This window comes from Numenius arquata, chromosome 8 (genome assembly GCF_964106895.1).
Source record: "Numenius arquata chromosome 8, bNumArq3.hap1.1, whole genome shotgun sequence".
NCBI lineage: Eukaryota > Metazoa > Chordata > Aves > Charadriiformes > Scolopacidae > Numenius > Numenius arquata.
The window spans coordinates 1978985-2002332 of NC_133583.1; the positions used below are offsets into that span (position 1 = coordinate 1978985).

Sequence of the window (23348 nt, forward strand, 5' to 3'; positions counted from 1 at the left end):
TCTGATACAAACCAGCACTAACCCATGTCTCTAAGCACTATGTCAACCCGGCTTTTAAATACCTCCAGGGATGGTGCCTCAACCACTTCCCTTGGAATGGGCAGCCCATTCCAACCCTAATAACCCTTTCAGTGTAAAATTTTTTCCTAATATCCATCCTAAACCTCCCCTGGAGCAACTGGAGGACGTTTCCTCTTGTCCCTTGGGAGAAGAGGCTGACACCCCCGCTCTACACCCTCCTTTCAGGGAGTTGTAGAGAGCAAGAAGGTTCAGCCTCCTTTTCTCCAGGCTGAACCCCCCCAGCTCCCTCAGCTGCTCCTCAGAAGTTCTCCAGACCCTTCTCTTGGGTCTCCAGACCCCTCACCAGCTATGTTGCCCTTCTCTGGACCTGCTCCAGCACCTCAGGGTCTTTTTTGTGGTAAGGGGCCCAAAACCAAACACAGTACTCAAGGTGGAGCCTCACCAGTGCCCAGTACAGGGGGATCACCTCCTGAGTCCTGCTCACCAGGAGCAGATGAGTCTCCTACCCAGTACAAATTACTCTTCTTGCTCCTAAAAGGGGAGCAAATTACCAGGAGTGGCACAGAACTACTTCCCTGCTGTAGATCAACAGGACTGCAGAGTGTTTTGAGGTTAAGAAGGAGAAAGCACTTCAGGTTACAGTGACACCACCTCTTGCTCAACCATGACAATAAATCAAGGGAACTGTGGCTTTGTGCTACACCTCGGCTCCGAGTTATCCACAAGAACTGCAGTTTCTTTTTTGGAAGGATGAAGTGAATGCAGCGGTGAGTTCTGGTGACATCCATTTCTTACCTACATCTGAGAGGACCCGAATGCAGCTTTCCACGGAGGCCTTTTGGCTGGGCATTAACCAGTTGCAGTGGTAGACTCTGAAGACGCCCTGCAGCAGCTGGACGAACACAGGCTGGCGGGTCTACAACACAAGGTTAAAGACAGGAAAAATCAGAGTCATCACTCCATATGGAGATGTATCAGCATCACCCGGAGGTAACACCGGTTCCTGGCTTCAGCCACGACTCTCTGTGCACCAGTCACTTCTAACTGGTCTGCATCCACTCGTTAGGCAGCTTCACCTTGGTGACAGCGTTATCTACCACACAATCAGCAGCTGAATGGAAAGGGTGGGAACGAAGGCTGGAAGGGAAATCTTAAATAGACAGCTTCTAAAGCACAAAGCCTCAAGTAATTGAAGCCTGACTAAGCACAGGAAATAAGCAGTTGTCTTCATCTGCTTTAATCAGAGTTATCAGCAAACCTAGCACACAGAGATTCTCCTTTTAGCCCTGACCAGTAGCTGACTCAGTAGCCCACAGGTACATGGGACTTTGCTCTTGGCTAAACGACAGCCCAGCTCCAGAGTTGAGAACTCATCATTTCAAGTATTATTAACTGGTATCCAATTTACTGAAGAAACCAGCTGTGTGTTTGTTACCTTGGAAGGCAGGCAGCAGTTAGTGGTAAACACTACAGCTGCTATGGATCTGCCACAACGAAGGTGTGGGTTTTAGCCCTGTATTTCACAAGGTGATCTTCCACCATAGACAGGTGAGGGACTCCAACACACACACACGAGCTCCGTCCTTCCTTCTTTGCAGTGTCCCAGCAACACTGACCAGAATGCCCAGTTTGGTAAGTACTTAGTGGAACAATTCATTTATTTTACCAGTAGAGAGGAAAAAGTATTATAAAATATTTCAAACGAACCTACGTTGAGAGGGAATGCCCCGTGTCCCCGTGCCCACTAGCTATGTCGTGTTTCTATCAGCTAAGTCAACTACACCACAGTGCAAAGCCCACAAGACTTAGGAACCAGTGAAAAAAATACCTCTTTTATTCTGGTCAAGATTAATGCCTGTTTGTAAAAAAAAAGTGGAGTTAGATGAAAAAGCCAAATCCATTAGATAATTAAATCTATTAGATCAATTCATCAAATAACACCATTACGAAACGTACAAAAGGAGAATCAAAATTCAAGAACCAAAAATTAAAACAGGCAAATACCTATTATCTTTTCTAGAAACAAGCCAAACACCAAAAACATGGCAGACAGGAGTATTCTCCAAGGGCACTGAAAATACCTGCACCTTTGGATTTAAGCCACCCACGTATTCCTTTCAGTTCACGTTTAAAGACTTTTCCGTCTTAAAGAGCTTCAAAGACATTTCGTTTGCTTAAACTAGGTCAGTAAATCAAACCAGAGACTTACTCCATGTTCCACATGCCTCCAACGACACTCGGGAAGGAAAGCCTTGGGCACCAGCACCCTGAGGCAGCGAACAGGACAGCTGCTCTTTGAAAAGACATATTTATGTTCTCCTAATTTTATATTATTTGAACTGCATGACAGACGTACAAGGTGTTCCTTGAACAAGCAAGGCTGGTCCTGACTCAAAGGAGGTACAATTTAAGTCAAACAAGCTGTAACACGACGGAGCATGAGACAAGAGGAGGCTCGCATGGGAAAAACCGAGATGACAAGGTGCAGCAGAATGGACGGGGAGTGACTTGGGTCTGAAGGCAACACAGAGGAGAGTGACAATAGTCACTTGCTTGTGGAGACAGTGGCATTATATCAGGTAGCAGTGGCTGCAGATTGCCCTGCTATTTCCCTCAGAGGGAGGGAAAAATCCCACCCAGAGCAGTGATGTCCACAGCCAGGTGGTCCAACAGGCTGTGCTCCTGCGGTGGGAGAGTCCCAGGCTCTGGGCAAGAGTCTTGACAGGCAGAAAAAGGGAGAGAAATGGAGATTGTAACTTAGAGATGTAAAGATGAATCTAGGATAAGGCAGAACTACCAACAGAGGAGGTAAGAGAGAGGTGAAATAAGTTAACTCCTCCTGCTAGACAGAGGGAGAGATTGAGAAACTAAAGAAAAGCTGCTGACAAATAAAATTAACAGATTACTAAAATGTGCTGGTAATGAAGTGTATTCAAATGCTGTACACTCAGAGATGACAATTAAAAGCATGACAGCGAAGAAAGAAGGGAAGAGCCCCAGGGGACAAGGCTGACGATCTCCATTTCTCATCGCCTTTTGATGAAGTTTTGACAAACCAGCGTGGAGGTTGATCCTGCAACAGGGGCTGAGGTTTCAAAGCCACGTGAGGAGCAAATCAAGTACTGGACTGCTCAGACTTGCAGGAGTGAAGATGGAGCCTTAATGAAGCTGCTCAGCCCTAATGAAGCTGGTTTGGCTCAAATGCTCTAATAAAAAAACTGTGGGCATGGCCTGGGAGAGCCCAGGGAGTCACCCCTCAAACCATCCCCTGGCCTGAATAAGGAGGGCTGTCTAAGGCCACAAGAAGCAGGGCTGTGTAGAACACTGAAGAGTTGGGTAAATCAGGTTGGCCACTAGTTACCCAGACATGTGTCAAATCCATGTCCTGACTCAAGGGGGAAAGATTGGCAACAAAAGAGATCAGGAAAAAGCAGGAACATCACGGCTCATCCTGAGCAGAAGGAAGTCTTGCCCTTCAGCAGTTCTATATACATTTCCCCAGAGCCCTGCAGTCACCCAGCCAGCACACCGTGACCCAAAAGGATAGCATAAATTCTTTGACGAGGGACTGACATCAAATTGGTTGCTTTTGGGAACCAGATGCCTCCTAACCTGCTGCTGGGTTGCCTTCAATGACAAACCCGGAGCTTGCACCGTGAACAACCGCCTCTGGCACGCTCAGGCCACGTCAAGTTTCAACAACTACCACGCTCCAACTTCTGACAGACCTGCCAGGCACCTGACCACTCCACCCACACTCCTCCCCAAGAGTTATTTATGAATACGTGAACGATGTTATCTTTGTGCTGCAATCCAAATATGAGGGCAACGTCCTGACACTGCTGTTCTGCAGTGGAAATCTGTCACTCCACACACATTCAAGCTTCTCCTCCACATTTCCCCAACTTCTGAACAAGACAGAAATTACGCAGCTTAATGAAGCACACTAGAGCTTTCGGAAATGTTTTATTTTTAAAGAAAATTAGAGTCTTCCTGTCTGGAAAGCCTGCTAGCAGAGCTTCATCTTTCTTTTCATGGCACTCTGGAGAACTTGCTGCTGTGCTACTGCTTTGACAGCTGGCACACTAAACTATCACCAAGAAAAAAAAATCTCATTTGCTCTCCTACACCTGCCCACATCATCTTACCCAAGTGTACTCTGATCCAAGGCCACAAAGAGGACAACCAGGGTCCTCAGATGTAATCGCAATACAAAACAAAGATAATCCTTCCTTTCCCTACTTGCAGTGTGATTTTTCTCACAGGGAACATGGGTCATGATGATGACACGTAGAAACTCTCTCTGGAAGACCTGTGTGATCTCAGTGGTGGTATGGAGTTGAATCTACTAATGAAGTAATGACACTTCTGCCTCTCCAGAAAAGACATTTATACTCTGAGCTATGAATCTTTCCACTTCTACAGCAAAAGAAACATCCAAAGAATACATATCTGCTCCCCTATTACAAACATGTGGTTCTTTTTAACTGGTAAACGGCACCAAAGTGGAATGAACACAATCACATTTGCAGCGTGTTTTCACTTTGCTGCCTCACTACATTTTCCTACCTGCAAAGTGGTACTCTGGTCAGAGAATGGGGAACTGAAGAAAGTGGTGACGATGCTCATAACTATTTCCGTAACGTACTTCTCCAATATGGAGTCGGCGTGCTTCCTGTCGCTGGTGTTGTTACAAGCCTGCAGGACAATTCGTTCTCAGGTTAGATTAATAAGCGTTACAGACTAGAATTCCTGATTTTGCCCTGTTCTAGTCACAGCAATCCCCTGCCACAGCGGTACTTCTGACACTGGGACCTCTGGAATTCCAGCACACGCAAAAGCAGAAGCCCAGCACCATCACTGTTTTAACGCGTTGACATTCAGCATGTTTAGGAGGGAGAGGAAAAAAAAGCAGAGTGCCTTAGAGGAAAGAAAGTAGTAGGGTAGGGAGGACTGAGGTGTAATGCTTTCGTACGGGGAAATACTTGGAATCCCAGGCAAAGAGCCATATGGCCAAACAAATGCCAAGCTTGGAAAAAATTTGTCCTGACCTGCCAAAAACTGTTGACTATTGCTCGGGAAGGAGCTCGCTATCCCGGCCAGAATAAGCAAGCCAGGTGGCAGAAGAGAAAAAGGCATTAGACAAAAGAGCTGGGTGTGGGGCTTTTCTGAGGTTTGTTTTCGTTGTGGTTTTTTTTTTCCTTTTAAAAGGAAAATATTAGTGTGTTCCATGGAATATGACTAATGAAATCCACAGGCATAAGGAAAAGAAGGCACATGCAAATTTGAAGGAGCGCAGTATTGAGGGTACTTATTGCCTTGATACACTATAGAGTCTTATTCTTACTGCTCTATTCTAAATAGGTTCATTTAAGCTTTTTTTAATTCAGTTCCTAGATACAGAAATCATTACCCGACAGATGTCAACCAGGAAGTTCTCAAATAGCTTCCACATATGATTACTGGTGTAAATCTCTTTCATTTCTACTTCTGTGTCCACATAGCAGTGATTCAAGAAGTTGATGTAGGCGATTTTGACCTAAGAGTAGAGGAAAAAAAATGACCATTAAAAAATAAAAACCTGAATGGTATTATGAATGAATATAATGTCACATTAAAACCGCTACATAAATAATTTGTAACTCTACTTCTTCTATTTAAGCACTGGTGAAATTTAATGCCATGAATAGCAAGACATCATCCAATAAAAAACACCAGGATCACTGCAGACGAAACGTCAGCACAATAATCGTTTCCAGTTCTGCAGAACCATCTGTTCAAGGTTAGCAGCACACTCCAGAAACCTCTCTGCCTCAAGAACCCTATAAAACAGGCAAGTACAGCATCACACCCCCATTTTAAGGGCGAGGAAACAAGTATAAAAGGATTTAACTTAGCTCTCCAGATTCACTGGGGTTGCCGATAGCAGAACCAGGGAAGGAATCCAGTTTTCCAGCTCACAGCTTATTGTCCACCTGCACCCACCACCTTTCCCAGGCTCAGTAATATCAAACCTCTCGCGCCCAAAGGCGGCACACGTCAAATACTTCCAGGAAACACAGAGCCTCCACGCAGCCCTCACCTCGGGTATGCAATCCTCGTGGGTTACTACCCTAACAATGTCATCCAGAGGAAGAAGGGAGTTGCATTTTATTTCTGTGTAGACGTTTTTGCCTTCCGTGCAGACAGCGAGCAGCTCTACTAAGTGGATGTGGTACATCAGGGGGCTGTTTTCATCCATCCGATCCCTCTCCGATCTCATCATTTGCACCAAAGTCTGGAAGGAGGCTCTGTCATTGTAGAACACTAGGACGTCTTCTCCCGCGTTCACCAGCTATGGAGAAAGAAAAACAGATTCCATCAGCGGATCAAAGCCCATGGCATCTCCCCGCAGCATCCTCCCCTAAGCTGCGGGATGACCATTACTGTGCAAACCCCCATTAGTTATTCTTTAGACACTTAAAAGGAGAGCAGCCCACCAAGTCAGCTGGGCATTCCTCTTGTGCTCCCTTCGTGGGACACGGGGCTTGAGTGTGACATTTTCTCCTAAAGAATTTACCACTTCTGAACTGCTGAAGAACTTCAAAGTCAGCCCCACTGACTGCTCAGACAGAAGCTGTGCCAAGAAGCTTGTGACTTTCCATTGCGCTTTTTTATTTCATGTCTATCGCCTCAGCTGACTTCTGAATCCAGCTCGCTGCAGACACACCATTTTGTTGAGAGAAACGCCCCGGGGGCACGCCGGATGGGAGGACTGCAGGGCTCAGTCATTCCACCCTTCTGAACAAACATCAGCAGTTTCCCAAGGCTAGCGAGCGGCTGCGAAGTCGCACACCAAAGATTTCTATCAGCCCCACGTCGGAGACCCGGCTGGCTGGATTTTCAGAGCAGTTCAGACCTCCCGTAGCTCTCTCCTCTCCCTCTTTCCTCCCAAAAGGAAAGGAGAAGGAGTAACTCGAGCCCTGCTCCGGGCTGAGCAGGCAGCTGGAGGGATCCGAGGGTGTCCCCCCCTGACAGGGTTTGGGGCAAAAAGCCAGATAAAACCCAGAAGGCAACCCCCCCAACTTGGCAACCCCTTTTTTTCCCCAGCAGCTGCTGACCCCTGTGCAAGGCGATCGCTGAGCATCTCACAAACTCGAAGCTCACAAAACCATTTTTGAACTGAACGACAAAGTATGGAAGACCTTTGATCAATCTAGTTAAGATTGATATACAAAAGGCAGAGCTTGACAAATCTGATCCTCGGGCTCCCCCTGCTGAAGAGGCCAATAAAAATCCTGCCAGGCATGCAAAATGCTGTCAAACAGATCACGTCCAATATCCAACTTAAAAGGGATTTATCCACCCTTCTCTTACCTCTTCCTTCTATCCTAATACCCCAATTTCCCAGTCACCTTCACACCTAACCTTCTCAAGACCCTCAGACTTTTCCCCCTTCAGCACTTAAACAGCTGAACGTGGAGGTCTTGGGAAGATAAGAAATTCCCATCAAAATACCATCACAGTAGAATCTTCCCTCTGCATTAGTGATCTTGAAATGAAACTATTTCTCCTGTAGCCAGTGCTGCTAGAGAAAGGCACCCTTGTTTCATGTGCCCACCTATATTCAGGCTTCTCCACAGCAGGAAAGTAACATCTAAGTGTCATTAATAAGGGGGGATCTGATCAACGCTTATAAATACTTAAAGGGTGGGTGTCAGGAGGATGGGGCCAGTCTTTTTTCAGTGGTGCCCAGGGACAGGACAAAAGGAAATGGGCACAAACTTGAACATGGGAAGTTCCATCTAAACATGAGGAGGAGCTTCTTTCCTGTGAGGGTGGCAGAGCCCTGGAACAGGCTGCCCAGAGAGGTGGTGGAGTCTCCTCTGGAGACATTCCAAACCCACCTGGACACGTTCCTGTGTGACCTGCTCTGGGTGGACCTGCTTTGGCAGGGGGGGTTGGACTAGATGATCTCCAGAGGTCCCTTCCAACCCCATGTGATACCGTAATTAATAAGCGACCACTTGTTATACTCACGGGCGAAGAGCTCAGAAAGCTTTGGGTCACAAAGCAGCCTATGCTTTCTGGTAGCTGTATGCTCTTTTTGCATTGCGAGAGCTGCCTGTCAGCTTCTTGGCAGCCCCAGAAGCGAGAGGATCAATTTGTCATTTTCACCAAATGGTATGTGAAAGCTTCTGTTCAGACCTCGCAAATCTCTGCAGCTCTCACCTCAGCCATTACCATATCTTGGCATTTCTTAATGAATTTTCCTTCCGCCTTGACAATCGTCTGCAGGAACTTTATGTACTGAACATTTCTGCCGTGTGTTTCTATACAGTGGACAAAGTGTTGAACAACGCGTTCATTAATCTCACTGCAGAGCTGGAAGTTGTTCATGAAAATGTGCTGCATCGTTACTGCTTCCAGAATCTAATGGAGGGGATGAAAGAGGGAGACAGACATTAGAAAATAAACAAACCACCGATCCCACATGGAGGTCAGGGTAAAGTCACCACTCCTGCAGGGTGCAGGGCTGAAAAGAACATTTCCGAGGACCTAGTCCTTTCACCACAGCGGCTCGTATCTAAGCCCATTTTTCAAGTCCACTTCAGCCTCTTGAACTTTCTACACTGAAACACTCCTAAACAAACAGATCTTGCCAACTTTTGAGGCTTTGGAATGGAAACAAAATGTGACCCCTTCAACCAATCTCGCATCAGAATAGACACAGAGGGATCACCAAGGACTATCTTTTCTCGCTAGAAAAAATAAAAATATAAATCATGGCATGAGGTTATTCTTACCCCTGGGTTAAGGAACAGGTTTATGTGCTTGTGCAGCAAGGCCTGGTTCTGTTGGTTCCCAGCACAGAAGTTCTGTAAAAACTCATGTGCAAGCTTCATTATCTCCTGCATCCTCGTGTCTTCAGCCTGTGGTTGCGCGAGACACAAGATGGGGTTAAAAAAGAATCTGCAGGTTCACTTTCAGGTGAGGACTGGATGAGCCACGGCTCCAGCTCTGCAAGGGAACCGTCACGTCTCCCTCACACTCCAAAGAAAAACAAACCTCCACCCAGTTCACAGACATTAGGGATGAGTTTGGCCTTCTTCACAGTCCTAAAGATCATCAAAAATAAAGGCCATAATAGGAATTACAGTAGTTTATTCTCTAGAATTGCATATTCCATGCCCAAGCCTGCCAGCAACGTGCTTTAGTCACTTTTACACTTCTGAACATAGCAGTATGTTGGCCAAACCACACATCATCACCTTGGGGCTACGCAGGAAAGCTGCCATGTTCCACTGAAATGCATTTCAGCAGCGACAGATAGGTAGTTCATGGCAAAGAAGGGATGGAAAGTTGTTATTGCAACGGTTCAGCCCAATTTATATTTACTGGAATCCGCACACTACTTGCATGCTTCCAAGTACAGCTCAGGAACTGGTGCCTTTCCCCTGACATCAGTGTGGATTTACCAGTCCACTGACGGTATAAAATGCAGCTTGGAAAATCACTGCCTGCTCTTGTTTTTAAGGAGTTTCATGTATTTCCAAGGGTGAAACACCTTCCGCGCTGCCTGTCCAATATGTTTTCATTTTCATGGGACGGAAAGGTGACAAGAGGTGTTGGGAGGGTGGGTTTGCTGCTGATTTTTTGCAAAATATGAAGCAAGACAGCACGAGACTTAGCTCGACATTAATCAAAGCTGCTGTCTAGAATTACTGGTTCTCAGAAACCTTCAGAGTCTGGGACAGGAGACAGCAGAGTGACAGGGAAAATGTGAAGAGCTCCCTCACCTATGCAATGATAAGAACCTGTCACCCGTAACTAATGGGCAGCCACCGCCAGGAGCTCAGGGTGTGTTTCATCAGCAGAACATAGCGCCGTGCAACCTCAAACCCTACGGCAGCCCAGCCAGAGGGGGCTTCAAACTGACATTACATGGCTAATGATGACCAGCAGTCCTCGCCTGGAGAGTCAGTCGATATTTATTCATTTCTAAAGGGAGTTTGGGACTCGAAATACTGGGGAGAGCTACTGATAAACCCCATGGGAGACCAGGCACCCTCGTTTCCCGTAGTGTTCTCAGGATGGGTTGTCACACAGCTACCTCGTAACATGAATAAGGGTCTTGCTTCCACCAGCACAGCTTAACTTCCAGGCACCCCCCATGACAAGCTCTGAGTTGAGCCTTGGTCTTACTCTGAGCTACAATGGACAAATATTTCTTCAGCAAATAGCGCTTAACGCTATATATTCAAAGACTCAATTATTTTTGAAGTTTGAATACTTAAAATAGTCTCTTTGAACCCAATATAAAGGTGGGAAGTTCAGGAAGATTCGGAGGAGGTACTAAAAGCCCATCAACGTGACACGAAGCAAGGTGACAGCTGTACAGAAACCCAACCTTTTCGTAAGGGATCTGCAGGAGCTCCAGCACAACCGCGTGAGCTCCCATGTTCCTCAGAAGTCGCTGCTGCTGTTTACGGCTTTTCCTGAGCGAGGCGCTCTCCTGAACACACAGCTTGCTGAGCCGCAGCAGGATCTGCAGAAGACACTTGTTTTAGGAGCTGAAATTCTGGGGTTTATTTCAGAACATGCCAGGTGGCTCCCAGAGAGCAGCAACAAAACCTAGCAAAATCAGGTTTTGTGGTCTCGAGGCAAGACCGGGCTGAGGCCCGGTTGCTCCTGCTACATCAGTAAAGGTGCAAAAGGACTGAGCTGGAACCCAGAGCCAGCAGGAAATGCTGGGGTAGAAGGCACCGATGGTGTCTGCTGCCCTCTCGAGCCACCACCCCGGGGACACAGCAGCCACCACCACAGCCTTGTGCCACTCGGCACAGGCAAGGGAAGCAGTGTGGCAACAGCATTATCGCCACATCTGGTGGTTTACTGGCCCGAGCACCATCCATTGCATCCCTGACTGGGGCTGGTCCCACGGAATTCGGGCTCTGCAGCACAGTGCCATGGAAAGCCCATCAGCTACTGTCCCACCAGCGCCAACGCAGGCTCTCCGTCTGGTATTTTTTAAATTAAATTTCAACAGCCCAGTGGGTTTGAGTGTACAGAACTCAGGACAGGGCAAATTAAATAGCTTCTCTGCTCGCTGACTTCCTCTGTAGCCTTTAACAATAAAAATATTGTGTTGCCACTGAAACAGCAGCAAAATGTCACGTTTCTCACTAATCCATTCTTAAGGGAAGAATACACACCGTGCTTATTATATTCCTGGCTTCTCATTCAAGTTGGGATATGTTATTACTCAGCAAATAGTTTCCACAATGGAAGAGTGACTCAGACTTTCCTGGGTGTCTCCCTCGGAGTGCAGCTCTCCAGAGCTGCATTACTCATTTACACTTCCATTTAACCACCAAGAAGCAAAATTTTACCTCTTTTACTACACGGTAGTTGTAGCTGCTAGTACTTTCAGGCTTTTGGGACTTGCTGTGACCTTCCTGTGGATAAAATCAGACAATTTATTAGTAGCTTGTAGTGCTGCCTTCATGAAGGCTAAAATTACCATTCTAGGATAGTGCATGCTCTCTTCCTGGAAAGGAGTGTCATCCTTCAATTTTCTGGCAGCCTCAGATAAATACATATAATTATTCTGTCAAGTCACATTGACCTCTATATCATAAAATAAAGCGAGAGTGGGATGATTTTAGAGACAGCAGCCTCCTGTGCTTTCCTGTGCTTGTCACATTATGTCTGTAATCAAGTCTCTCCCAAAAAAAAGTTCTTACTTTCTCTCCCCTCTCTACGATTATTAAACTGCTGTTGCACAGATATCCAGAGATACGTCACAGAACTACACCCTAGGAAAGCAATGAGTAAACTACTTGTATTTACTGCCAAAACCAAACATTCATAACCCAGGGACTACTACTTGCATTCCCTCACCTGGTCTCTTCTATTTGATTGGAAATTATATTGAGAGAAAAGGTGTTTAATTACTTCTAAGCCAGATATGCATGCCAGGAAAGGCCAGTGTTATCAGGTATAGATAAAGCACCAACACTTACCAGCACTGTTCTCTCCTGCCAATTAATAACAGAGCCATGATTCAAAACGTATCACCTGAACACAGCTCACAGCTCTGCCCTTACATTATCTGAGGTTCTTCCGACCACGTGAAAAACACGCAATGTCTCAGTGGTGAAAGGACAGGACTCAGGAGCCAGAGCAAACCCAAACTGCTCTGTTAGAACCTAAAGACACCACATCAGTGGGTGCTAATTCTGAGCAGTTTCCACCTGAGACTCGTTGCCATCAACTAGCTCAAGTTCTCCTCTTACTCTTGCCTTAGACAGCAATTCAGTCTCACCAGGCTATGCAGTCTGCTGGAAAGATGTTTTGGGAACAGTTACATTTTCATATAAGAATTACATTGATTTGTGCAATTACCTCTTTTTTCTTGTGTTCGTTTTCACCTTGCACTCCATCCATAGTCTCATCAGGGCCCTGGCCTTTGTACACCCAAAGCTCCGACTTCTCCACGATAGACCTCAGCTGGTCCAAATCTTGTTTTATCTGCTTGTAGTTGTCAACATCTTGGCTGGTAACAAGCAGTTGAACCTTACATGAATGCAAGCCATTAGTTGCACAAAAGGATTGGTTTCAGCTCTCTCTATATACATTCAGATGAGGAATAACGCTTTTAATTCACACACATACCTGCTTAAAAGCTTGAAGGACTTCTTGTCTCTGACTAAAGTGCCGGAAGAGCAGCTGAAGTGCTCCGGACACCAGAGGAGGATAATCGTGCATTGTTAAATGCAACAGAACTCTGAGAAACGTTCTGCCACCGTGATCATCCAAATCCAGTGGTGTGTTCTCCTCACTGCAAATAGAGGTAGGAGTTAACCAGTGTATGAGACCAAACATCCCAGCAGGTTCTTAAGTCCAGTCAGCAGTGGCAGAAAACCCTTTTTCTTACTTAAAATAAGGCAGAAATTTATCAAATCAAGTGCTGTCTTAAGACACACAGGGGGTTTTCTTGTGCTGCTTAATAGGGAGACTATTCCAGAACCATCCATTAATCGTGGTTCACTCAGCTCACCTTATCCGGCTTACATTTTTTTGGGGTCAAACTATGCCAAAATATTTGTGCCTATGTCAGCCTCACCCTACTGCTCAAATACTTCTTGCCCATTCCTGGTACCAACCTTTCTCACTATTTACAAAATACAACCCTACCTCTGTATCCAGGTTGCAATGCTAATTATGTCAAGCATTTGAAATCCTCCTCTTCCCTCTCTTTCCCCTGCACCCCTTTTCTGAGCACAAGAAACTCATGTTGTACTTTTTTTCTCCTATCAGTGCCACCTGAAATCTCTTCTGGAATTCTGCTTCCAAGTGGGTCTGCAGGCTTACATTAAAAATTCTGGTTATTAATTCTGTAAGTGAATCTCTCCCTCTCCCCTTCTGCCCTGATTTAAGAAATCAGTTATCTCAGGTTTACAGAAAACAACTGCAGCTCTGAGCAGCTTAAGGACAAGCTCAAGTACGTGGAGTCTGTCACTGACTTGCTGTCCCGTGATTTAAGGAAGGATATAAGCCGCTCGGAAGGAAGGCAGGTAGGAAAGGTACAGCTTGCCTTGTTCTGTCATGCGTGTGCAGTTTAATGCTGCATTATATGAAAAACTCAAGGCTAAATATATATTTATCTCAGCAGAAGACCCAATTCTTGCTGATACAAAGTTTTCCACCTAAGATTTTACTGCAGCATTCAGCTTAAAGGCACTAATCCTCCAACTTGGCTGCCCCCCACACAAGTGACGTTCTCCCATGAAGATATTTCTGTCCGAAGGACCCCTGTCCCTTATCTGTGGCTTTTCACCCACGTGGACACTACTCTGAGCTGGATCAAAGGCACTTCAGGAAAACGAAGCCTGGGTAACTGCAGCCTGGGGACTCCTGAGCTACCCCTTGATTAGCACCAGTGAAGAGATACTTTCCTTCCGCCAAAGATCCCCTCAGCTTGTTCTTCAATATGTTCAAAGTCTAGGGCTCCTGAGAAAATAAGACAAATACGTTAGGTCAGAGCTGCACCAGAGGTGGTTTTGCAGCCTAAAAACATTTTTAAAGGGCAAGTGGTGATGTAGGTGTAAGCAAGGGGGTCACAACAAGCTGAGATGAACGTTGAGAGATTACTGCAGCAGTCTGCTAAGATAACATAAAACAATAAATTAACCTGTTCTCAGCTCACAAATTTAACTACATAATACTTTCAGCAACATCCAGGCTTATGCCTCTCTTGCCTATTTTTAGATTGCACCAGCATCATTCCACGACCTGGTGTCATTCAGAGGGGTCGCCCACGAGAAACACCAAACTTCAGCCTTGAGAAGTTCTAAAGTAATAAATTCAGCAGTGACAGCAACACCCCTGTGCCTCAACACACAAAAAGGTCTCTGCATTTTTCAGTATAAGGTATATATTATCACACAAGCAATGACCAATATTCTGAAATAAAAAAAATTAAAAAGGTAAAACAGACTTGGAGCTCTCAATATTTCACATATTTGCAAAGGGGAAGGGAAAGAGAGTACAGGGATTTTACATTCTTGCCAAAAAAAAAAAATTATTTACCCTCTTTCTTCCAAAGTTCAGCCCCCAGTAAGAGCTCTGGCTCTCCCTGCCAGCCCCGTTTCCAAGGCTGCAGCACGCCGGGGGGCTGCCGGACAGGCAGCCCAAGAGAAAAATAAACACGTTCCCTTTGAAGTGAAATCAAAAGAAACAGTCCCCTCCCTTTGAAGACTTTACATCTAAACCACATTTTCCTTATCTTTCTCCTTTGCATCTAGAGATATAGTCCCCAAATTGAGGAAGAAAAACTGTTTGATGTCTAATAAGCTGCACTTTTAAAGTCCGGTTATTCCTACACAGTACACATCATAACCACAGGACGCTTCTTCCCCTGGAAAGCGACACAGCAATTAACAACACCCCGTCTACCCAGGCCACTAACTACCCTGCTTTCAATTAAGAAGAACACTGGACATGTCAAGCTCACTTTCATACCCTTGCCTAGCAGCACCGAGACACAGACACCTCCAGATGTCTTGCTTTCCTACAACACCTTGGGAAAACAAGAAATTTGGGTGGGCTGAGGCATCATCAGGCCAGGGGAAAGGGATGGAGAAAATCAGATTACTTTGGGGACCCTTTCCTTCACCCAGAAACATTCATACAGAAGATTTATATTGAGCTCGATGACAAGATCACACATGACAGTGTTTATTTCAGGCTTTTTTTAAAGGATGGATCTCAGGCTTTGGGTCACGCTTAACACATGGAACCAAGCAGGAGAATGTACAAATAAATCCTGGGCGTTGTTAGGAGTATATGGAAACAATCTCTACTGGTACTCCCGCTGCTGCAGGGTGCTCTGCCTCACTGGGACCATCTTATGCCAAAGCAAGAACCCGAATCAATTATCCAATTAGCACCTCTAAGATTAAAATTCATTCTTTGCAAAATAACTAACCTGGTACATTAGCTGGCATTTCTTGGTTACTGCTTCCAGTGGGGGATTCGGACATCTGGGCATTGCTTTCATCAAATTCGTGTTTAAATATACAAAGCAGGCAGGAGATTCTGTAGTCCAACCTCACATTCAAGATAAACTGACAATACAGAAGTAGTAAAAATGTTGAAGTAACTTGCCAGTTTCCAGCACATGCACAATTTACACATAATGCAGCACTACCAACATGTGAGATCAACATAGTAATGACAGGGATTTAACTTGGAGAAAAGTTTTCTTGAAAATGTCCAGAATTCGGTAATTCTTTTTTAGTGATTTCAACAAACGTGTTATGCACACAGTAAAAAATACTTATGAGTAAGAGATTTTGGCAGAGTTTTGATCCCTTGTTACTGCCTGATGACCCCCAAGAAAGGAAAGTAGCATTTTTCTTGGTTCTGAAACCAGTAGGAATCGAAGAAGCAGCGCTGCTGTCCCTGGGCACTGGGGCAGAAGCAGCCAAAGGCGAGATGCCAAGAGCCAGGCTGCAGCCATCACTAGCCCAGGGGGGCTGTAGGAGCCAGTGCCACTGAAACCAACTTCTCTTGAGGAAAGAAACACAAACTAAAGAACACTCACAGTTCTCCCAGATTTAGGGAAAATCTTTGGTCCTGTGAAGAAGGACCTGGGGGTCCTGGGAGACAAGTTGCCCATGAGTCAGCAATGGGCCCTGGTGGCCAAGAAGGCCAATGGTCTCCTGGGGCAAATTAAAAAGAGCGTGGCCAGCAGGTTGCTGGAAGTCATCCTCCCCCTCTGCTCTGCCCTGGTGAGGCCACATCTGGAGCACTGGGTCCAATTCTGGCCCCCCAGTCCAAGAAGGACAGGGAACTGCTGGAGAGAGTCCAGTGAAGGCTACGGGGATAATCAAGGGGCTGGAGCATCTCTCTGCTGAGGAAAGGCTGAGAGCCCTGGGGCTGTTCAGCCTGGAGAAGAGCAGACTGAGAGGAGATCTCACTGAGGCTGAGCAATAGCTAAAGGGCAGGTGGCAATAAGATGGGGCCAGACTCTTCTCACTGGTGTCCGGTGACAGGACAAGGGGCAACGGGCACAAAGGGGAACACAGGAAATTCCATCTGAACATGAGGAGGAACTTCTTCACTTTGAGGATGGCAGAGCCCTGGAAGAGGCTGCCCAGAGAGGTGGTGGAGTCTCCTTCTCTGGAGACATTCCAAACCCGCCTGGAAACGTTCCTGTGCGACCTGCTCTGGTGACCCTGCTTTGGCAGGGGGTTGGAGGAGATGATCTCCAGAGGTCCCTTCCAACCCCTACAATTCTGTGAAACACTACTAACACCAGTTTTAATAGACCATGGTAAGAGGGGGAATGCTGGCAGGCTAAAATATCCCACTGAACATGCCAGGCCGTAAGAGAAGTTCTGGCTTTCACTAAAATTGGTGCCGGTGCGAGGAAATGAATCGAGCCCCCCCTTTGTGCCGCATCTGCTGCTGAGGGGAAGGGGCACAACCCCAAACCCAGCTTTGTGCGGAGCCTCCCACGGGGGCAGGTCCACCACAGCTCTCCTGCCCCTTCGCGTATTTTCACCCCCGAGGCTTGTTGCGGCATTCTGGCCTCCGTGAACCTGCCCATGAAGCCATGGCACAGCAAAGGGACTCCTGCACCGCGGGAGGGAAGATGGATTTCAGTGCAGCGGTTTTACGGCAACACTGAGATGGGGGCAGCGCTGTGGGAAAGGGAACAGACTTTTCTCTCTGCGTCCTAAAGACTTCCGAGCGAATAAGTGAGAAAAGCCAGACAGAGATGGACGAGACGGTGAGGCTGGCAAATATGCAACGCTTAGAACACGTTGCAGGCCGATGGCTGTGAGAAGAGCAGTCTCGTTTATCTCCCCCTTCCTCGGGGCACTGAACACGGCAGCCCTGTAGACTCACAGGAACTGCTAAGACAGTAAGGTGGAAAGTGAGCGCTCCACTCCAAGTCAGATATTTACAAATCCCTGTTAAATATGAAGATGTCTATTGCAAACTCCTTTCTACTAAATTGTCATATGCAAGGTGAGTGCTGCATGCCTGAAAAAGTCACCTTTGTAACGCTTTACCTATTTAAGACACAGCAAAAATGAATTAAAAGGCAGCACGGCACTACGCTAATGCTTAGATTAAAGGCAGCACAAGATGCTACGTTATTTGCATTGCCAGTACCTGAAGTATCTCGATGATCTTCAGCTTTGTGTCCATTACCAGGATGTCCTCTTTCTCCGGTTCGCTCTGCTTGACGTTACCTTCGGGAGCAGCAGCGAGCGGAGTCATTGGCAAGAACCCACCACCTCTGAGCACCACCTGGGTCATCAGCTCTCCGACACCATGGATGGACCTCATCACATTGCTCCCTTCAGAGAGGTAGGCAAACAGGTAAGGTTATGATGGTGTAATGGGACTGCATTAATGGGGCAAGGACCCTCCACACATCCTATGAAGAGATATCGTCCCAACTTTAAACAAGGCCAGGTGGACACCTAAAGCCCTGGAACGGATGGAAGTCAACAGAAGCACTCTGCAGGACCTTCAGAACCCCCCTGTCCTCTCCCTCTTCCATCGTTGACATTACTCAGCTGTACAGCCAAGCCACAGACATAAAGGAAAAGAAGATTTCGAACCCACATTTACATTTTGAGAAGAGCTAGAAACTACCAAAGAAGGGTCTGTTCTGCCCATCGCTTTTCAAGCCTTACCTTTACTTTCCTCGCCTTTTGCCATCTTGGTAATAGGGAAGATGGTAGTGATGTGCACACAGTCTAATATAGCAAGGAGGATTTTGGTTAGTCTGAGGAGGTCACAGAAGTTGTAGAAACCAAAGTATATCAGATTTCTGGCTAAGTTAACAACCTACCAAAATAACAATAAAAAGCCCAATTAATCCTAAACATTTTGCTATCGCAAGCAAGTTGTCTTAACACAGAGAAAAGATCAAGAACCTGGCTGTGAGTCACATTAATATTCTTATCATAATTCCTAATTCCGTAAGAGCGTATGGTTCTACATTTTATCAGACAGTTTGCTATTTGCCTACAAATACCGCAATGCCTGGAATAACCGTCTATACCTGCAGCTGGTATTCTATAGCTACTAAATCATAACGTATTTGACTCATTACAGAAAAGGTAAGATACCTCAAGACTAGTGGAATGTACAGATGCTTCTTATGGTTTTGGTTTTTTTTTTTAAAAAAATAAGTATCACACATCTAAAGCTTACTGCTACCAAGTTATAAAGTTTCCCCACAAGTCCTCCACATGCACTGCTTCAAGATCCACACGTTGTAACTTCACATATAGTGCAAGTATTTAACGTAGCCCCATTATCTGAAGTATATTCCCTTAATTATTTAAGAAATAACACATCTTTCACAAATCAATGGTTATTTAGGGGATACTACCGCATGGATTTGCTACATTTTACTTGAACACACAATTTTAATAGGTCAGTAAGTCACAGGACGCTGTATTGTTCTCTCCGTGAGTAATTCTGTAAGCTCTAGAGACTATCTGTGCACGCAGACATGGCACTTAGCTTTCGAGGCTATTTATTCCAGTAAAGCTTGACTTCGCAATAACACCGAGAGCATGAAAAGTAACCAAGGGCTGCTGCCAATCCACGGCATAAGCTCACCTTCATTAATTGCATTTCAGGAACCATCACTGCAAACTCACAAACTTCAGCGGAGTTGCAGGAGGAGAAAGGGCTACGGTGGGAAGGAGGAGCCCGCTGAGGCTCAGCACTCATTAATTACTTGCCAATCTACCTGCTCTTGATAAAGGTACCAATGTTCCACACACACACAGAAAAAAAGAAGATAAAATCAGAACTAGATAACTACCTCAAAAGTGAGCTTATTTTTCTCTTTGTCAGAGAAAGGGAACCTCTGACACACCACATCTCTTAAATATTCCTCTACAAATTCCATTGTTTGTGCAAATCTCTCCTTAATTTCGTCTTTGGAAGTTCCGCTGCTATCATAGCTGAAGAGATTAAAAAAACAAAACAAAACAGAAAACTTAATATGCAAATACACAGGGCTCTTTTCCCCCAACACAATTTTTCAATGGTTTGTCAAAAAATCTAAGCTAAAGGCTGTTAAAGAATTTAACCAAATAAGGGAGTCAGGAAGCTGACACCATAATTTCCTGGCTTTTGCTGGTTTATCCCATATGCTCATTTTGCACTATTTAAAAATGTCCGAGGAAAACAAAAAACCAGCATTTTGTCCCAATAAATACAAAAAGAAGCCCTTATTATTCTAGTGGAAACAGTGCTATGTACAGCTTTGAGGAGAACGGATGTGGCCAACAGATGCTGACTGTGGAAGCTATTTTTCCTCCAAATAAAAACAATATATATGCAAAGCAGACATTAGTTTTTCTTAATACAAATTCCGGGTTTGTTTCTTGGCGTGTGCAGAGACTGTTTGAAAAAGACAATCCCCAGCACCTTCCACTCCCTGCTTTTGTTTTCCTGTTTGATCACGTACCACTGTTCAGCCTCTGCCAGAGCTGAAGACATTTGTTTTTCTATTTTGGCATTTGAAGTTGAGTCTGATCTACTGCGTCTCTCTCCGCAAAGAGAACCGAGCTAAGCAAGGAGGGAAGGGAAGGAAAACCAACAAACCACTAAACACCAGCGCTAATACAGACAAGACTCAAATTCCTAGCATTTAACACTAATTTTAAACGTTCATTTTCTCCAATCAAAAAAAATTGAGTTCAGAACAGTGAAGTACTTCAAATTTTAAATTATTTGCACCATAAAGAGTTAATACAAGTCTATGGTCAAGAATTCTCCCGTCTAGCAGTGGGTTTGTATAGGTTTTTCATCAGAGTATTTTCCACTGGAGGTTAAGGAACATGGTTCTGTCTCCAGCGCGTGACTTCTTTCAGTGGGTCTGAATAACGGAACTAGTGAGAACATGTTACGGACTTTTTAAATTATTATTTTTTTATTTTTAACCAGAAACAGTATAAATAGTGCATGAGTTTAGGATTGATTTGGTTTTGTTGTAAAAAAATTCAAGAGTGGTGCAATTTCCTCTCCCACACTGTTCCAGCAAGTTACTTACTCATCAATAGCAATTTCGGAAGGTATTTCAGACCACAGCCGAGCGTACTTCACAGGCGTTACTTGCTCCTGGGGGTCACGGTCAACATGCATGTGAAGCATCAGCCGGCAGAAAGACGCTCGCAGATCATACGGCAAGTTCTCATCAGACATGCAACGGAGAATGAGGTCCACGTCCAGCTGGCCAGATATTTCATTTATGGCTAAGTACTGTCGATCAAGGCACATTCTAGCAAAGAGGTTTAGCTGGTATCTTCAGGGGGGAAAAAAATACATAAACAAACAGTTTACCCCTTTCTGGAAATTGAAGTGTATAGTACTGATACACTGATATTATATGTATTAATAGAATGACTCTTATATTTTCCAGTAATATAGCCATGCTTATTATAGAAAGAATAAAGTACTAATCAAATTAATAAAAGGTAACATAGTGCAAAAATAGTATAAGTGGAGTTGTCATTTCCCATAGAGTTACACAGAATTCAGTAATGGTGTTTATGAAAGCTACAGAAGGATCCAAAGACGACTTAAGGCAACTCAGCCCAAATACTGTAGAAGCCCAAGCACTTCCTACTGCTGCTGAAGCCACAGTTGTTCCCTGGGGAAACAATGAACAATGTAGATGGACAACAGAATCATTAAAAATTAGGGACCTGATTAAACAACCACTGAGCTCTGCTCCCTTCAGTGAAATAATTGCTAGAGAAAAACTGAACTTAATTCCTAAGCTTTTCAGTCTATAAACTAAAAGAAAGCAACTGGCATTTAAGGTATGCACATTCAACTGATGATCATTAACCTTCAGCCATAACGCACACATCCAACATTTGGGACTATTCACACAGGCTCGTGTTGAACAGTGTCAGCTGTGAGGTTTCCTAAAGAAATGAACATTTAATTGAAAGCAGATGCCTTTTTGCTCTCAGCACTCCTCATGGAAGCTTGACCAAACCGTACCCTAAAACCTTGTTTTAAGCGTGTTCATGAGTCTATAATGTAGCCTAAAAATAATTAACACCATAAATTCTATTTAAGAGCAAGTGCAAGAAAGTCTATTGTGAGAGCAGACAATTTTTTAAAAATATATAGAGGAGGTCTCCTTTTGAGCTCAGTCCTCCAGCAGGCTCAAATAAAAACATGTATTAGGAAGACTACTGCAAGAACCATTCCAATGGAAGAGGTAACGCAAAATAAGATAGCTATTAAAAAAAAAATAATCTAGTTGTACTTTCTGCACCACCAGAATCGAGTCCGTCAAACTCCTCTCAGAAGTTTATAACCCAGACACAGGAATTTGGTCTGGGCTGAAACCTGATCTCACACTATGCCAAGAACTTGGTGTCTTGTCAAGTCATCTGGAAACATCGCTTCATGTTAGAAACAGCTAAAAGCATTGCTGAAGCCGTACAAAAGAGCGCTGCACATTAATCAAACCAAACTTGTGGCATTTTCATTACTCCATATATTGTCCTGCTGAGAGCTACAGAACCACTGAAGGCTTAGAGCTTAGAGAGAAATTTAGGAAGCAGGGAAAACAGCAGTGACTTTCTAAAATCAAAAGCAAAGCCATCTGCATGCTGAAATCCTGCTCTTCCCACAAGCGGTTGTTCACCCCAACTACCATCTGAATACAGGTAACAAACAGTAAATACAGGGTGTCTCGCAACATCCACTTACCTGGAAACCAAACAACAACAGGGGCATCAAGTGCTGTGAAAATTCAATGCACTCTAAGCCTTAACTATTTTTTTTTTAGATGAGTTTAAACTTGCTCATGCTGATAATTGGACTTCTCACCACGAATAACTTTGTGCTTTTAGCTCTCACTTCAAAGAGACTTTATCCTCACTCTCTAATGGCTATTTTGTCCAGGAAACTGGTATCCTTTCTCCCAACCCAACTACAGCCTATGGACCATTCCCACGCAGCCCTGATGAACTCTGCTCGCCCACCCCTGCGGGGGCTATGAATTAACCTGTAGTAGCTGAGGACGTCCCGATCCTCCTTCTGCCCTTCCTTCGCGTCCTGGGCCAGCTCCCTGATACTCTTACTGCGGATCTCCTTGTTGCTGTCTCTCCAGAACAGCCACACTTCTTCCTCATCTTCTCCGACTTCCAAGGCATTTTCTCCACTTGACACTTCTTCAAACTCAAATCGGGAGAGGACCAGCCTGCCAGAAGGAAGACGGGTTAGACTGCAAACTGCCAAGACCCATGCAGATCCCTTAGAACATTTCCACACTTGCTAAAAAAAGACACTTGCTAAAATGTACTGGTGATACAGAAATAACTAATTTTATGATCTCACCTGCATTCAGAAAACACAAATTTTATTCCTCAACTCTGCAAAGTAAAAGCAGAGCATCTTACTCTTCAGCAGCAGCCATGTACTACATAAAAATCTTTGTGTTTTATTATTAAAAGCATTAGATTAGAATGAATTTAGCCTATAAACTTTCCATTCAGCCTTAATGAGATCAACATTTCAGCTCCATTCAATGGATGAAGATAAAGACACTGACTTTCACAAACATCTTTACAGGAGAACTGGTTAACAACAACAGGCTAGGAAAGGGTTTGGTAAGCAAAACCACCTAAAAATTGATTAGTTCTGTATCCCATAAATGCCAATTAGATCAGAACTTTTTTTCTGCTTATGTGGCGAAATAACTGGAAACAAATCAGCTACTAGAACTAAAAAGGCTTTGGGGGCTTTTAGCTCTTAAGCAAAAAAAAAAAGACAAA

The 23348-nt window shown here is 44.8% G+C and overlaps 1 protein-coding gene across 2 annotated transcripts in view; it reads right to left on the reverse strand.

The window, feature by feature from the left end:
- The window catches only part of ITPR1 (inositol 1,4,5-trisphosphate receptor type 1), a 169065-nt gene that overhangs the window by 88848 nt on the left and 56869 nt on the right, over positions 1–23348 (reverse strand). For both annotated transcript variants that reach the window (XM_074151399.1, XM_074151398.1), the window contains 17 exons: positions 22580–22774; positions 20603–20854; positions 19367–19508; positions 18222–18375; positions 17692–17879; positions 15494–15632; positions 13958–14016; positions 12679–12840; positions 12409–12579; positions 11394–11459; positions 10412–10549; positions 8808–8933; positions 8233–8433; positions 6104–6355; positions 5435–5560; positions 4591–4719; positions 817–937 (listed from right to left, as the gene is read on the reverse strand). In XM_074151399.1, the coding sequence (XP_074007500.1) occupies positions 817–937; positions 4591–4719; positions 5435–5560; positions 6104–6355; positions 8233–8433; positions 8808–8933; positions 10412–10549; positions 11394–11459; positions 12409–12579; positions 12679–12840; positions 13958–14016; positions 15494–15632; positions 17692–17879; positions 18222–18375; positions 19367–19508; positions 20603–20854; positions 22580–22774 (2621 nt within the window). The remainder of the gene's footprint in view (positions 1–816; positions 938–4590; positions 4720–5434; positions 5561–6103; positions 6356–8232; positions 8434–8807; positions 8934–10411; positions 10550–11393; positions 11460–12408; positions 12580–12678; positions 12841–13957; positions 14017–15493; positions 15633–17691; positions 17880–18221; positions 18376–19366; positions 19509–20602; positions 20855–22579; positions 22775–23348) is intronic.